Source organism: Epinephelus moara, chromosome 12 (assembly GCF_006386435.1).
Source record: "Epinephelus moara isolate mb chromosome 12, YSFRI_EMoa_1.0, whole genome shotgun sequence".
NCBI lineage: Eukaryota > Metazoa > Chordata > Actinopteri > Perciformes > Serranidae > Epinephelus > Epinephelus moara.
In genome coordinates this window covers 18,166,618-18,183,272 of record NC_065517.1, presented here as the reverse complement: position 1 = coordinate 18,183,272, position 16,655 = coordinate 18,166,618, and the positions used below count along the sequence as shown (strand labels likewise).

Genomic DNA, 16,655 nt, shown 5'->3' with positions numbered 1-16,655 from the left:
CTTTTTATATTTCTTTTTCAGAATATGAACACATAATTAATGCCAAGACTGTCTTGATCACCACATTTATATTCATCCAACTTCTTGTGTTATTTAGAGAGTGATCATTTAAGAACAGTGCAAAGTATTTAATGCAACAGCCAGTCAGTGTTAATTTTGTTGCGAAAAACTGAGTAAATACGTTCATCAACGAGACAGCACCAATGTCATGTAACCCTAACCGTGACTATACCAACATGCAATGTCTTAGACTAAAAGAAAAGACTAAAATTTTGCCTAAAGAGTACAGACTTAACTAAAATCTCTCTTTATTTTCAGTGACAGCAAAGAGCTTTTTTCAGTGCAGCAGTTCCGTTTCCTGTGCTATGTGTGCCATATCAGGATTACACCATCATCACACACAAGCAGTCGGGGACGCCCCGGAGTAACTGATAACTGATGAGTAATCTGATGACCGAAAAAGACTAAAATGTCATGGACGAAAACTTAACTGGAATTGTCACAGTTTCCTTTGACTGAGATAAGACTAAAATGCCCAGACTTATAGTCAACTAAAACTTAAAGGAAGTGGAAGAGGTTGACTAAATGTGATAAAAACTAATGAGGACATTTGACACAGGACTAAATTAAAAAGAAGCTGACACTACAGCCAATGGATGATAAGCAGGGTTTCCTCAGGGAGCAGGTTCAGGGATTTGATGAGTGAACTGATTTATGTGTTTGCTTGACAGGTGTAACTACGGCTGGAATGGCCAATTCTGTGATGAATGTGTGCTCTTTCCTGGATGCATTCACGGGACCTGCAACATCCCGTGGCAGTGCAACTGCGAGAGAAACTGGGGTGGCCTGCTGTGTGATAAAGGTATGGAAAAGTTTTTTTTGTGTGTGTTTCATCGCCTCCCACACAAGACGCTGGCAGAGTTCCTGCTCTCATCCTGCACGTCCCCTCAAGCTACATCTGCCTGGATTGGAGCAGCTCAGAGCAGAGATGCAGCTGAGAAGACTTTGTAGAAAAGCAACATATCACCATGTAGAATACTGCAATGGAAATGCTGCTCTGTCATTAGCTGTTGGAATTGGGATGTGTTGAAAGATACTTTTGCCACCTCAAAGTGCAGCGGAGACATGGTTTACATATTTATCACATCCTGTCACTTTCAGAGATGATGAGAGCTGAAACAATGAGTCCATTAATCAAACGGTCAATCGACAGAACAATAATTGGCAGCAATTTTGATAAGTGATTGTGATTTTTCACCAATATTGGCAAACATTCTTTGTTTTAATTGATGGTAAGCTGAATATCTCTGGGTTTTGGGCTGGTCGGACAGAACAGCGGAACAATGTTCTTAATTTTTGGCTAAAGGGCCTGATCAGACAGTGCGTTCGAGTGGCCTTTGGAGGCTTTATGATAGTTTTTAGTGAGAGCAAAGCGTTTTGTTCACTGTTTTTGCATTGCTTAGCGCCCCATGTTTTTCGCTCTATGTGCCTTGTGTACTTTGCAAGAGTGCCCCGAACGCCGGGAGTTGAAAAAAACTTCATTCAGAGCAGAAAAAGTATGCAGTGTCATTGAGGTTATCCTATTAGATCAGGGGTAGGCAACCTGCAGCTCTTTAGCCCCTCTCCGGTGGCTCCCTGTGGCTTTGATAAAAAAAAATGTACGTAAATGAATAAACGTTCTTAGCCCCTTACCCTAAGGAGCTAGGGTAGGGTAAGGAGACAGGGTAAGGAGCTCGGACATCCCGAGGGAGCTCAGAGTAGAGCCGCTGCTCCATTGTGTCAAAAGGGGTCAGTTGAGGTGGTTCGGGCATCTGATCGTCCTCCCGTTGGAGGTGTTCTGGGCACGTCCCACTGGTAGGAGACCCCGGGGCAGACCCAGAACACACTGGAGGGATTATATATCTCATCCCAGGAGGAGCTGGAAAGCGTTGCTGGGGAGAGGGACGTCTGGGGTGCTTTGCTAGGCCTGCTGCCTCCGCAACCTGGCTTCAGATAAGCATTTGAAAATGGATGGATAACAGTTCCAGTTTCTAACATTTTAATGTTCATATACAATTGTTGTAGGTCTTAAGTGATTCTTACATTCTTCAGTTGTACAAATGTGTAGCCTATACACCAAACTAAAAAACTGTTTTAACATTTCATCAACTAAAATGTGCACCATACATCTACGGCCTGACACCTTTTCCTCGAAATTTTGCCGTACCTCAGTAGCAGTGGCTAGTCTTGAGTTTCCCTAGCTAGTCTAGCTATCGATTCCAAATCCAAAAAAGGGAAAAGTCTTGGAGGAAAATACAGAATTTAATAGTGCATGGACATATTCATTTACTTTCACCACCAACGCTAGAAAGTGCAGCCACCTTGTGGTTAAACATAGGGAATGCTCATTAAGATCTGCTAGTAATGTTGATGGGATAATTTAGACCAAATAGGCTGTGTTAACTTCATTATAAGGTTCCAGACAGATTTTTTTTTTTTTTTTTTGGTCAAACATGGCTCTTTTGATAGTAAAGGTTGCCGACCACTGCATTAGATTAATTAAGAGGCGGGGCTTGTGTGGTGGCAAAAACAACAATTGGTAGGGTGCGACGTGTGAAGCTAATGTTAGCTCACTTTTATCATCACCCAAAGCAAGCTGCAAGACATGTCTGAACAAACTGAAGCCTGAAGTACTTTCTGATATTTTATCAGCTGTAATGAGGCCCGAGGATTGATAGCAGATTGTCAAACTGCCCTAGACTCATCCAAAAATGAGCCTTGAACCAGCAACCGTCCAGGTGAACATCCTGGGCCAGCTGGTGGTGCTGTCTGTGATTTCTCCTCTTTCTGAGGGTCTTCTGTATCCACATGGATCTCTGTTTCCCTGTGACCAGTCCCCAAGTGTCCTCTGCCTGTCCATTTTTATGCAGATTTCAAGGTATAGATATGTGAATTTACTTCACAGCAAAAGCGGTTAATGTTAAAATTGAAAATTGATAATGACCACACAAATCACCGGGTCATACCACATGAAAAGCTACAAGTTTGGTTCTGGTGGCAAATTTGTGTTCTGAGTTTCAGGTAAAATCAATTAATGGAAAAACAATAATCAGCAGAATAAGAGACAGTTTTAGAAAATGCTTCAGTCATCATGTTGTTTTGCAAGCTGGATCTAAAACTTAAAAAACCAACAGTATTTTAAGGTACCTTAGCGTACCTTTATATGAGGTCTGAATTCTCTCCTCGTTCCAGCAGCTGGATAGTTTTACTGCCCGTGTGATCCGAGCAGCAGCAGGGACACTCGATCCCCCCACATCCCTTCGTCACCGAGGGCTCTTCGGGGGATGAGAATGGGTCCTAAGATCCCCGGTGGAGACAGATCCCTGCTCTTTTATTTACCAGCCTTTAGGGTGACCTGGCCTTTAGCCTAAGGAAGGTGTGCAGGGATCAGATGGGTTTAGACGAGTGTCTTTTGTGCATGGAAAAAAACATCAGCAATTGCAAGAGAAAAGGGGCATCTAGGGGCTTTTAACTGAATGATAACTGCAGCTAAACCACTCAGTTGTAAATACTGTAAGACCTCTGTCAGAATGCAGCAGAGTGGTCGTGAAAACACTCTGTTCTTCCTGTCAAAGCTGACAGCTGGTGCTCTGTGCAGAGCGAAGATCCCGACAAGCTTCCTGGGAACTCCCGGCACCAGCAGGATAAAATGGTGAAGCAAGCAGAGAGATTTCTCACAGGGTCGATCCAGTTAACAAAGTCTGAAGGTGTGGAGCAATGTGCCTTCTTATTCTGCAGTAATTTCATGGTGCCCAATGGGAGAATTGGCGATGCTTCCAACTCCTGATATTCACATACAAGTAGTAACTTGAAATGCTCATGAATTCGTTTTTTTTCATTCTGATTTTTGGAAATTTGGTGCTACATTTGGATGGAAATCTGACTAGTGTCTGCAGCTTTACCATCTCCAGCTTTGATTCACATCACTTTTACGGCTTGACTTGACTGTAGAAGTTGTGTTTGGTCAGTTCATAGTGTCGGCAGCATTGCATGTAGACGAACATGATGCATAGATGCAGGGGTGTATCAGATCAGGCAAGATGGATGAATTCATGTTCTATTTGTGTCTCTGAATGTGTGTCATCCTCCAGATCTGAATTACTGCGGTCGCCACCATCCTTGTGTCAACGGAGGAACCTGCATGAACACCGAACCAGATGAGTACTACTGCGCCTGTCCACCAGGATACTCTGGCAAGACCTGTCAGATAGGTGAGAGTGAATCCATGCTAAAACTCGCACTACTGTCTTTAAAACTGGGCATTCACTGTGGTGTACTCATAGTGTTCAATCAAGATGGGCCTTCTGTCAATGTTTCCCTACTCTGCCTTGTTCCACCAAGTTCATAAAGATTGTGATTCCTTAGAGGTACTTTGGAGGTTGCAGGAAAAAAAGTCAAAGTCCACAATAAAGATAGAACTATACTGTGTATCAAACCTGCAAGTCAAACAACAGAAAAATAATCTGCAACTTTTTTGGCCCATTAATCGTCATTTATCAGGCACAACCTCCAAACTTTTGTTGGTTCTCAGAGGTAGATATTTGCTGCTTTTCTTTGTCGTATATGAAACTGAATGTCTTTGGGCTTTGAAGACTGTAACCTGAACATGTGACCTCGGGCTCTAAACAAACGCTAACCTGTGAAAAGTACACTGCTAATGTTAGTTGTCAGGCTAGATTGCTAGCTAATTAGCGGCTCAGCTGCAGCACATTAAGCAGCAGTATAAATTTACCTGCAAATGCTGCTTGGGTGCGTTCAGATGATCGTATGGCTCTTATCTTTTAATACCACCGTCCATGAGTTGTAAGTTGCAGACAAGTTTGCAACTTTTTCCTCTCCTTTCACGTTACCTGTGGAGCTCAGTCAAACACAGACACGTCTCTCCTTTACAGTTCTGTTAATCTTCATATCTCGATGTCCCTGGAATTTCCCTTTCTTTTTCTCTGATCTTCAGTAATAAGGTTGCTCCAAATGATAAATGATTGGCTACACATTAGCAAGACAGCAGGAGGATGTTAATAATGTATCCTAGCAAGGCATGTGCCACTCAGCAGCAGCCATAGTTGCATGGGCATTCACATGGACGCACATTGCGAAGAACCAGGCGCAGTTAAGACTAGGCTTAAGTTTAGTCGCTGCAACCAATGTAAAGTTTATTCGAAGGACTTGTCTTAACAAAGACCGACTTAGCGGTTAGAACCAGGCTTGGTAAAGACCAGTTGGTGCAACCCGCTCTTGGAAATGACTGCTTACCTACAAAGATCCAGGTCTATAATTGCAGTCTGTAAGAACAAAGAGTAATGTTTTGCTTCCTTTTAATCTGAACACACCTCCTTCCCTTCAGCCGAGCACGCCTGTGTTTCCAATCCTTGCGCCAACGGTGGTACATGCTATGAGGTTCCGACAGGGTTTGAGTGCCAGTGTCCGCCGGGCTGGGAGGGTCTGACCTGTGCCAACAGTGAGTCCAATCATCTCCACCCCTGTCATGCTAATACTTACACTCTCTTCTTTCACTCTAGGCTACTTCGTTTTTTGTGATATTAACAGAGCAAACACGCTTGTTCAGCATCCACTCACCTTCATTTGGAGATGAATGTTTGCCTCTTAATAAGTCGAGGCCTTCTTAATACTTAGACACCAAACCTCTCATGTCTTAACCTGTCAGCTCTCTCCTTCTCGTCTTCTTTCACCATCATCACGTCCAACTCTTTCTTCAAATGTTGCGTGTAGTTAAAAATAAGCAGAGAGTGAGTTGACGTGTCTGTTCTCTCAGATTTGGACGAGTGTGCCTCCAGTCCATGTGCTCAGGGTGGAACCTGTATCGACCTGGAGGACGGTTTCGAGTGTGTGTGCCCTCCGCAGTGGGAGGGAAAGACCTGCCAGATTGGTGAGTTTCATATTTCAATATACAAGCACAGAGTTTTTTCTTTTTATTTGCACTTTTCACCAGAGGCTGTTAAAAATAATATTTCCTGTGCTCAGGATTTTTGTTTTTTGGCAAACAACTGTTCATCTCTACAGGGAGACTTGTTTTTGCAGGTGTTTGTTTCCTGTCTCTGCCTTAAACAAATAAAATGGCCTCTGAGGCACGCAGTGCTCAGGATATATGTTGTCGGATTCAAATTGGCAACCAGCAACCTGAGCCCCATTGCCAGAGTACAAGCTGTCAATATCCTGGATGAGCTGGCAGCTACGCGGCCCTTTTTTCCTCAATGACTTTATGAGCTACTCGTGCGTCTATATCCGGGTGTTTGTTTGTCGCTGGCAGAGGCATTGTTTTTTTTATTTTTTTATATCGCTCCCGTCCCCACAAGCGGACGTGACCGGCATGAAGCCAGGAAATGGATTACGACCGGTAAACAAAGTTGGCGTGTGTGCGTGAGTGTGTGTGTGGGGGGGGGGGGGTGGGGGGTGGGGGGGGTGGGTGGAGGTAGGAAAGAGATCCCAACAGTTCAGTGTCATCTTACCAGCTCAGATCTCGGCTTACAGGCAGCCACTGGCCTCCTGTCTTACCTGGCGATTGTGTGTGTGTAGAGTTTAGGGTTTCAGAGAGAAGACAGGTGTGTGAGGGAGCACAGCAGGACTCCCTGCAGACTGCCCCCCCCCCACTTGAATATTTGAGCAGCGGTGTTTTTCTTTGTTGTAACGCTTTATGTTTTTAGAGGCGGTGGACATTTTGTGAGTGAAACTTTGCCCTCGTTTCATCTGTATGGAACAGATGAAAACTGTCAGCTGTTGTTTCTCTGAGGCTTTGAGGCAAAAAATGGATCATTTTGGGTCAGTAGGAATTTTGTGTCTGTTCTGACACTTAACGTTAACATGACATTGCTAGACCAAAATAGCAAATATGACTTTGTCTGGAACCTGTCAGTCAATTTCGGATTTCCAACAGGGATCATCAAAGGCTGTAAACCACAATACTTCTTGATGCAACTGGATAGACTTAGAACCAATCAGATCACTTGGTGATGTGGCAGCTGTGATGGTCTAGTTTCAATATGTCTGTGAACAAGTGTTCCGTTTGCAAGCCTAGCGATAGTCAGGTGTTATGTTTTCGGGTTGTCCGTCTGCCTCAGGTCAGGTCAGCTGGAAATCTGCTTGAGCAGAAGCTGGACGAGAACACATCTGCCAGAGCAAATAAAACACGAGCTTGCGGATTCGTCGCTCGTAGAACACAATATGTAACTTTACTGCCGAACTCTATTAATAGATGGAGTTAATAGATTTGAAGATAGACAGTAAATTAAGGCATTTAGTTAGAAGTGTAGACACAAGCAGTAGATAGGAAGAGAGATAGGAGTATGACGTGCAACAAAGGTCCAACACCCGATTCAAACCTAGGGAGGTTGTAGTCACGTGTATCTATCTTAAGGCCACTGGACGCCCCATCATTTGTCAATTTAAATGCAAAACATTCTCTGGTTCCAGCTTCTTGAATGTGTATATGTGCTGCTTGACTGTGTTATCTAGTATTGTGGATTAAATATCTTAAAGTTTTTGGACTTGGGAGATGTCACCAGGGGCTCTGAGAACATGTGGTGGGCATTTTATAGATTATATAGAGACATTTTATAGTTAACTAACCATATAACCCTGATGACATCATCCGGGTTTCAGAGGTTGGGTTTCTGGTCTCTTTCCTGTCTCTTTGTCCTTTCCTTGGTTTGTTTCAATTGATGGATTTGGTCTCCTTCTACTTCCTGCCTTTACAGATGCAAATGAGTGTGCAAGAAAGCCCTGTAAGAATGCTTATTCTTGCAAAAATTTGATTGGCGGATATCACTGCGACTGTTTTCGGGGATGGTCCGGACAAAACTGTGACATCAGTCAGTATTTCTTTAATTCAAAAGTCACTTTTAAAATGTCTGCCCTTCCACTGGCGCCCTCCTCCTCTTCTTCTGGCTATTTTAAAAACGCCCCCTCTCACTTCCTGGACTCACAACATAGGTGTAGTTATAGTCACTGGCTTTCCTACATGTGGAAACCCGTTTCTTTCTCGCCTTGGCAAACTGAATCACCATGACTGAACTTGCATGCCCAGCTCCTCTCTCTGGATTCATTGCATGCCATGTTACAATCTAGACAAGGTCTGACTGGCACTCTCTTGGCTTCACCAGTTATTTTCCAAACTTTGACTTAATCTGTGCACATCCCACATTGTAGATTACATTTGATAGTGGATAAGGTGATAAGTATTTAATGTCCTTCATCATGTTCAAAAATAAAACCTAATTTTTTTTGTCTTCTCCTTCTTCAGACATGAACGGCTGCCATGGTCAGTGCCAGAATGGAGCAACATGCAAGGTATTGATGTTTTAGCTTTAATATATATCATATTATGTGCGCCCGATTCACCAGCTTATGTTGTCGTTGCTGTTTAACCCTTCTTCTTCTGTGTATCTGTAGGAGGGGTCGAGGGGCTACCACTGCCAGTGTCCTCAAGGTTTTGTGGGCACTCACTGTGAAATCCAGAGGAACAAGTGTGACAGCAAACCATGCCAGAACGGCGGCCAGTGCCACGCAGTGTTGGACGGCTTCGTGTGTCAGTGCCCATCACAGTTTGCTGGACAGCTGTGTGAGGTGAGTCTCACGTTGGTTTGGATTTTTGTGGATGAAGTGACATTTTATAAACTGGTTGTAGCCTTTGGACACGTTACATGTCTGAGAAGATCTTTTCCGATAAAGGTTTGCAAACCAAAACTTTGTAACTATAGTGCAGAAAAGGGACCAAAGGGATTCTGTGAACTACTGTGCAAGAACTTTTTTTTTTACCCAATAGACACACAGTGGGCCTCATACAAGAACTTTTATGTACTCTTACCCTAAACCTTTCTTAGTTTTCTTACATTAGGTTTGCTCATGTGAGGTTTTCATGTCAGATTCACACAATTGGACAAACCTCGTTTATGGGCTAATTTCACATCGCAGAGCTTCAATAGACTGTTAGAAATGAGCAGGTGACAACATAAATTTAGCAGCACAGTTTAGGGGACTTGAAAAATAATTGAAAAATATGGATACAGCTGCCAACAACTGAGCAGAACCCTACTGTGGCAGATGTGAAGAGGAAACGATTTGACATGAAGTTAGATGAAGAGCTGTCACGAAAATGTCAATATTGCAATACTGCACAATTTACAAGCCAAATGCAGTTGATGGCAGACAACCATTATGTTTAGGTTTTTTCTTTTTCTGTCATGGGAGTGTCGCGTATTTACATTATATTGTAAATCCCAGCAGCATGACAAGCCGCTGAGCGCTGCATGTTTTCAATTTTCTAGTTGCTGAGATTTGAAAAATATTCAACTGTGGGTAAAATGCTGCCACCGCTGGTCACCTTAACTTTTTCTCCAGTCGTCCCATCAGAGCTGACCAACCGTCACACCGCTGATAGTGTTGCCAACATTGTGACTTTCTCACTAGATTTAACAACTTCCCAGTCTCCTGTAGTGACCTTATTTCTAAAAAGCAACTAGCAACAAATTTTCCGACTTCTTCAGACCATCAGAGAAAAAGCAAGATATACATTCAAATACATGACAGTGTTATTCATTCAGATGCATGCTGCTCAGAGTAATCCCAGTCCACACCTCCTCTGCCATCAGTGCGGGGTCTCTCCCCCTCTCTCCTGCAGCAGCACTGCACAGGCAGTCAGGTGTGGGGCAGGCAGGAGGAGAGGAGACGCCGCTCTCTGCACTGCAGGAGTTCAGTTGTAGTGACGGTTACGCTGAAGCTCTTTCTCTCTGGATTGGAAGCCTGACAATTATGTTTTGCTGAGGATTTTTTCATTGAATCTAATTCAGTGACGTTGTAGAATTTTTCCATTTTCCCAAAGGAATGTGCATTCATATCACCAATACGGAAATGAGCGCATGACATCATTTGGTGACTTTAAACGACTTTTAGAGCTAGAACTATCTACTTTTATTGGGAAAAAAATTGAAAATCGTTACCTTGTGCCGGCATTTTTTACTTCTGCAGATATTCTGAAACATAACCAGATGCAAGCAAAGTGTCTCAACTGAAAAAAATGCTATGCCACTTATCGAACCACATTGCCTTTCTGTGTTCTGCATTTAACAATGAACAAGCATTTAATTTGTTTTAAGACTGTCATCTTTGTCATCTAAAAAGCAACAGTATACCTAAGGATAGCCTAACAATAAAACTTATTTATAGAGCACTAAAATCAAGAATAATATCTTGCTGTCGGGCCACATTTAATCCACAGGGAACTTATTTCAACACGACAGCCCTCATTAGATGCTATGAAAACATCCTGCCAAGGCAAAGCAGTCCATGACTTAAGATGTCTCATCTCCTTGAGATGGACAAGAAAATATTATACAGTAGATAATAGCAGACTGTGCAACAAAAGATGTTCCCTGAGGACAGCAGCTTCCATAAAGAGTGTCAGGATTTACTTAGCAACCAATAAACTTTATAAGTTTCCATGGCACAACATGCCAATAAAATTACACAGTCTGAACCATGATGATGATGATTTGGTGAAAAGAAGAGAATATTAATACTTACTTGACAGTCACTTGGATTTTGGAAACATACACAAACTGCAGTAGTCATTACAGCACAGTGATCCAAGCCAGCTGTCCACTGCCAAATTCTGATCTGCCTAAAAGTTGTGTAATATGTTCCCAGCCTAATAAGCCAAGCCCTGGTCTCATTGTAATTGATCGTTTAATTTCATGCAGACATCCCATATCAGTGTCCTTGCTGCAGCCTTTTTATATGTGAAGTGTGTGTGTCTGAAGCTAATGTAGGTTAGCAGCGAGGAAATCGACACTTCACTGCATCTCCTGGGCCCTGAATGGAGGACATTGCTGGTCAGGAGCCAATCCTGTTTTAGCATCTCTACTATAAATACGAGCCTCTCTGAATGAGGTGACGCTGGATTTCTGCCTGCATACTACAGAGCACTGATGCCTGCTATGGCACGGCGTACGTTCCTGCCCTGCAGTGCCAAAACTACAACGCCTCCCGCATCATATTTCTCTGATTAGTGTCTCCTCTCAAGACCAGAGAAGTTTGATTGTGTAATGGTGTCTTTGCCCGTTCGTGATCTGACTGATGTCTTAATAAGGAAATAAGGGCAACCTGAGTCTCAGAGGAAATGCTTCAGAAAAAAGAGACACATTCACTCCCTCAGTGGATGACGTGCTTGTCTTAATCATGCCATAAAGTTTATGGATTTAGTCCTTTGTTTCCCATATATATAATATGGGCAGTCATCCGAAAGAGGTTTGTATGTTCAAGCCATGCTAGCAGTGTGGCTCTGTGGATAGCAGCGTTGGTCAGTGGGTCAAACACTAATCACTGGATGGATTGCCATGAAATTATCTTCAGACATTTATAATCTCCAGATGATATATCTCAATGATCTTGGTGATCCCTTGAGTTTTGAGGGATTCAGATATTCATTAAATCATAGGGTCAAAATTATAATTTGTCCAGTAGATTGATTCATGACTAAATGTCTGCAAAATGAATTCCTCTCACCGGCCTCCGCTGTGCCTTTTGATTAGCAAAAATTAGCAAATATTAGCATGCTGACATGTTAAATTTAGATGAAATAAAACTGACGTTCTGGCCATGCGATTTTATCTTTACTGGATCACATGATGTTTTAAGGTGTCGAGAAAACAACCTCACTGCAAAGTTTATGTTGGAGCTCTGCTGAAGCTTTTGATAACATCGTGATCTTTATCCACAAACGTTGTGTGCCAAGTTGTTTTGAAATTGTCAGGAATCCTTCAGGATGTCTTTTATAGTGCTCTAAAAAAATGGAGATGTGAATGTTAGAATTCTATGACAATTGGGCCAACTCTACCTGCTGATGACAATCATGCAATATGATCAAAAGCTCCAGAACATCAATTAAATGGATGTCACAATGAGGTGTCAACTGTTATCAAGATAAAGAATTAATGTCGAACCCAGTGTTATGAGCTGCTTTCAAAGGAGATAAAAGCATAAAAATATACAGTAGTAGTAAAACACACACAACAAAGCTGCAACATGCATTTTGTAGTTTAAATAGGCAGTAACCTAGTGACCAAGTTATCGATTCACATTTAGTTATGTGTGTTGTAAATGTTCTGCAGTAATATCCTTTGAACACTAGGCTACAAGCAATCATTAAAGTATTGCAGAACGTATTTAAGGTTGACCTCAAGTAAGACCGTATTATGATGGTGGGGTGGCAGTGGCACAGGAGGCAGAGCGGGTCGTCCAGTAATCAGAAGATCAGTAATTTGATCCCCAGCTCCTCTAGTCAACATGTCACAGTGTCCTCGGTCATGGCTGTGCCACCGGTGTGTGCGAGTGCATGTGAATGTTTTAGCTGATGAGCAGGTGGACCTTGTATGGTAGCCTTGGTCAACACTGCATGAACGTGTCCTGAATGTGACATGTAGTGTAGAAGCACTTTGAGTAGTTAGAAGACTAGAAAGGCCAGGCAAATGCAAGTCCATTTAGCATCAATCCAGGCGCAATACATCAATCCAGGACTTGGATAAATGTGGACCACGGATTGTACACCCTGTTTCCTACCCTTCTACTTTTAGCCCCCTTGTACGGACCACACCTATCGTCCAACTAAGCCCTCATTGTGATCTCAGCGATAGGGTTGCAATGGTGTGAGATTTTCACGGTACGATAACTGTCTCAGAAAGTATGGTGGTTTCACGGTATCATGGTATTAGCGAATTTGTTTTATTATCAATCAGAATGAACCTTAAAGGAATGAAAACAGAAGGGTTATTGTTGGTTGAACAAACTTTTATTAGTCTAATTAAAACTTGAAAACATTTTGTTAATGGAGGTATGTGTAAAAAGTCTTACCTTAAAAAAATAACTAAAATAAAGGGGTCAACTCATGGTATACCTTGAAACTGGTATATCCCTGCAACCCTACTCGGCTACGTACCTTAAGTTTTGTGGCACCATCGCTGTGACAAAATCTGTCCACAGACAGACACATAAACACAAGGGCTGTAAATCATAATCACGATACGATATATTGATTCTTTGGATAACTATACGATTTTTGCTGATATCACAAAGTCTGCCACGATATGATTTTGATTCGATTAAATTCACATCGACAGAAGCCCTTTTTAAACACGAATTGTGCAAATTTGCAGGAAAGCCCAATCAGTCTTTTTTCAGCATTGGCAGTATAAAAACAAAATCGGGGAGTGCAGCAAAATGCCTCTTACCTACTTTTGTTTATACAGAATGCACCTTTTTCGGGGCAATGGGGGGCGTGAGCAAGTAACAAAACGTGTAGCTCAGCATGTGACGTAACCAGTGACGTGGGAGGGAAGCCGCAGCTAGTCAGTTCTTCGGCGATTCTCTCATAAGTCGGCCCGTTCTTCACCGTTCCCGTCATCTGACGGTTAATGGCCTCTTTGTTTGCGAGGGCAAGGATGGCGCGCAATTCCTTGTCTCCCCAGTTGCTCATCTTTACAGTGTCTGTCAGGCTTGTGTTTCCCTCTTGCTACTAGCTGCTCGCTAATTCCTGCTATCAGCTGTTTCCTGTTTATCCACCGCCACGTGTGGCGTCGTCAACAGCTCCTCCCACAAGTCTTCAACAGCCCCTCCTGTTGCGGAAGGCCAGCTTGGTCTTTTTAAACTAAAAGGGTACCGCCAATATGACTACCCTACGAGGCGGAAAATTGGGCACCTTGGATCAACTCGCCAATCTGGCTCTGTGTGTCTAAATGCTCGCAGCTTGCTGGCAAAACAGCCCAACATTAGCTGAAAATCTGTCAGTGTAAAAGGGGCTAGTATTGGCAACTACCCTCATTGTTTTTGGGCTATTTTTTGGCTGCTTACCATTGTCTTCCTGGCACTAGGCCACTAAGCACTGAATGTTTAGGAAGGAGGTGTGCTTGAACAAAAGTAGTGACTCAGATGTGTCTTGGGGATTTCAAAATAAATAAAAGGCGTATCTAAAAGATGACAGTATGTATTGAGGAATTTCACTTTACACCAATAATTGTTGACCATTGAATATATATATATCATTCCAGATCGATGTATTATTACACCCCTAACAAACAAGTGCCAAAGTACTCAAAATAGCTTCTGTGGTAGTTCCCGCTACAGTAGGTGTCTCCAGGACCACATTTTGCTGCAATGACACACACACATACACATACACACGATGAAAACAATACCAGCCCTGCTGTCACTGCCGGTAACATGTCTCTTGTCCTGTGAACAGTCCAGACAGTTAAGTTAATGTTCTGAAGATTAATAGTCGCTCTTGCCCTCAGACACGCTCCCCTGACCACACACATGCAAATAGCGAAGAAAAAAATGTATCTGGCCCTGACACTTGGGGTAAAATAAACTGTGTGTGACCGCAGACTTCACCCACCCTGTTGCCCAACTCTGACTCCCTTGTTCAGCACCTTAAATGGCAACGGGGTGCAACCCAGAGTTTATGCACAGTAGGCTTCTGTTTACATAAACTGAGAGATTTTCACTCCAACCTCTGTGTTGCTGCATGTGGAAATGGCAAAATATGTCACCGTGGCCTCTAGTTGGGTTCTCTCTGTGTCAGGGTGGTATGACGGATGATTTGTCTTTATTATATTCACCGCATGATGTTGGACCAGAGTCAATATTTGCCCTCATAATGGGCCATCTTTCTCTTGCCTGCTCCGTTTCTCTCCCTCTCTTTCTTCTGCCAGGCCTCTGTCTCAGAATAATCTTGCAAGATTAAGCATGGCACAGATGTAACACCAAAAGCATGGATACCCTTGATGAGCTTAGGGAAAGTTTCTGTGGCTTACTTTGCTCGTCCACTTACCTTTGATTTGTTTTTGTACAGCGACAATGGCTTGAGCTAAGCTAAGCTGCTCACCTGCACAGACTTAAGGTCCACTTTCTCTGCTGCTCATTTGGCTTCACCTCATCTTTAATCATCACCAAAGAGCCATTTTATTGGGGTGATGATATCATTTGCCACAACTACGGTACCCCTGTCTGATCCAGTGGAGCTGGTGGATTCAGAGGAGTTGTAAATTTGTTAAACATTTTTAATGTCAAATCAGTTAAAACTACTTTTCCTGGAGAAATAAATGTTTAAAAAAAAAAAAAAAAAAATTTGTTAAACACATTGAGTCAAACATGCTTTAATACCGTTTTAGCTCAGTTTTGGTCTCCACCAACTCGTGAAGGAAAATGTGACTCTTGAGTGGTTAAATTATTTACTGTGTTCACTAGCTAGTTGCTAACTTTATCTGTTTGCTGTTTAGTGCTGGTCACATAGTTAAAAGTTGGTTTTCAGAGCTTGTTTCTGGCAGCAGGCAGCCGATGCTTAGAGCGTAGAGACTGAATCAAAACAGTAAATAAAACCAAAACAATCAGCTGAAAGACGCTAAAATGCTCCATTAAGAAGATGGCCTGCAGAGTCAAGTGATAATTATCCGTGTGTCATGTAAAAGGTGTCACTCATAATGATGTACCAGCAGGAGTTTTCTCTGTTGTTAACATAAAAGTCTTGATTTGTGCAGGTTTAAGTGGTGTTTTTAAATTTCAGTTTTTCCATTTGACCTGTAAATAATAACACAATATTTTCCTCTCTTCTTGATTTCCTCAGATTTCTGGCTGGTCCCCTTCAGATGCTTGCGATCCAAACCCTTGTGAGAATGAGGCCAAGTGTCACAGCATGGACCAGGACTTCTACTGCGCGTGTCCCGAAGGCTACGAGGGAAAGACATGTGAACGGCTCAAGGAGAACTGCCAAACCACCTTATGTCAAGGTGACTGAAGTTTTCTGCGATAATGAAATGGTGTTGAACGAACTACAATAGGTGTTTTCGGGCCAAACACTTCTGGGTACTCCCTAAGAGAACCTGTCCACTGGGGATCTTTCCTGAGAACTACATACATTCAAGGGCTTTTTTTTCTGTTTGCATTCACACTGCCAATAGGAACCCTTAAGTGAGGTGCTATAAGGTGCAATGTCACTTTTTCTTTGACGAGTCAAAATCGTGTTTTATTTCCACCATCACATATATGCTCAGCAATGCATGGACTTGTCGGTCCATTTGTCCCTTTGTGTTTCCTTCCATTTCTTTTCATTACAAGCTATAGTTAGTGTTTTGTGTTGTCTGCTGTTCACACAGCTAACAGGTTTTTAAAAATGGCGATTGCAAGTGCTGCATTGACCAGTCACCACTCACTTACAGCACTCATGGTTCCTCTTATGCTGGGAGAGTACCTACTCTCAGATAGGAGCTAATGAAAGTCTCTCAAAATGGCGTTTTAAGAACTATGATGGCTCCTAGTTGTTGCGGTGTGGAAACAACAGAAAGAGGGGTTCTTAGAACTTTTAAAACGTTCTTCCTGTCCAAAAACGCTTAATGTCAAATTAAAGTAATGAACCATTTTCTGTTTTTCTCTGGCAGTGATTGACAGCTGCACTGTTGCTGTAGCGACCAACGACTCAGCTGGAGTGCGGCACATTTCCTCTAACGTCTGTGGTCCACGAGGACGCTGCATCAGCCAGCCAACGGGCAACTTCACCTGCTTGTGTGATGCAGGTTTCAGTGGCATCTACTGTCATGAAAGTACGCTGAGAG

General features: G+C 42.7%; 1 protein-coding gene across 2 annotated transcripts in view; it reads left to right on the top strand.

Annotated features, from left to right (window-relative positions):
• jag2b (jagged canonical Notch ligand 2b) overlaps positions 1–16,655 on the top strand; it is a 64,999-nt gene that overhangs the window by 36,834 nt on the left and 11,510 nt on the right. Inside the window, exons 6-14 of one of the 2 annotated variants that reach the window (XM_050058400.1) lie at positions 732–862; positions 4,131–4,250; positions 5,384–5,497; positions 5,813–5,926; positions 7,752–7,865; positions 8,297–8,343; positions 8,446–8,619; positions 15,671–15,833; positions 16,482–16,643. In XM_050058400.1, the coding sequence (XP_049914357.1) occupies positions 732–862; positions 4,131–4,250; positions 5,384–5,497; positions 5,813–5,926; positions 7,752–7,865; positions 8,297–8,343; positions 8,446–8,619; positions 15,671–15,833; positions 16,482–16,643 (1,139 nt within the window). The remainder of the gene's footprint in view (positions 1–731; positions 863–4,130; positions 4,251–5,383; positions 5,498–5,812; positions 5,927–7,751; positions 7,866–8,296; positions 8,344–8,445; positions 8,620–15,670; positions 15,834–16,481; positions 16,644–16,655) is intronic. The other variant, XM_050058401.1, reaches the window with a different exon arrangement.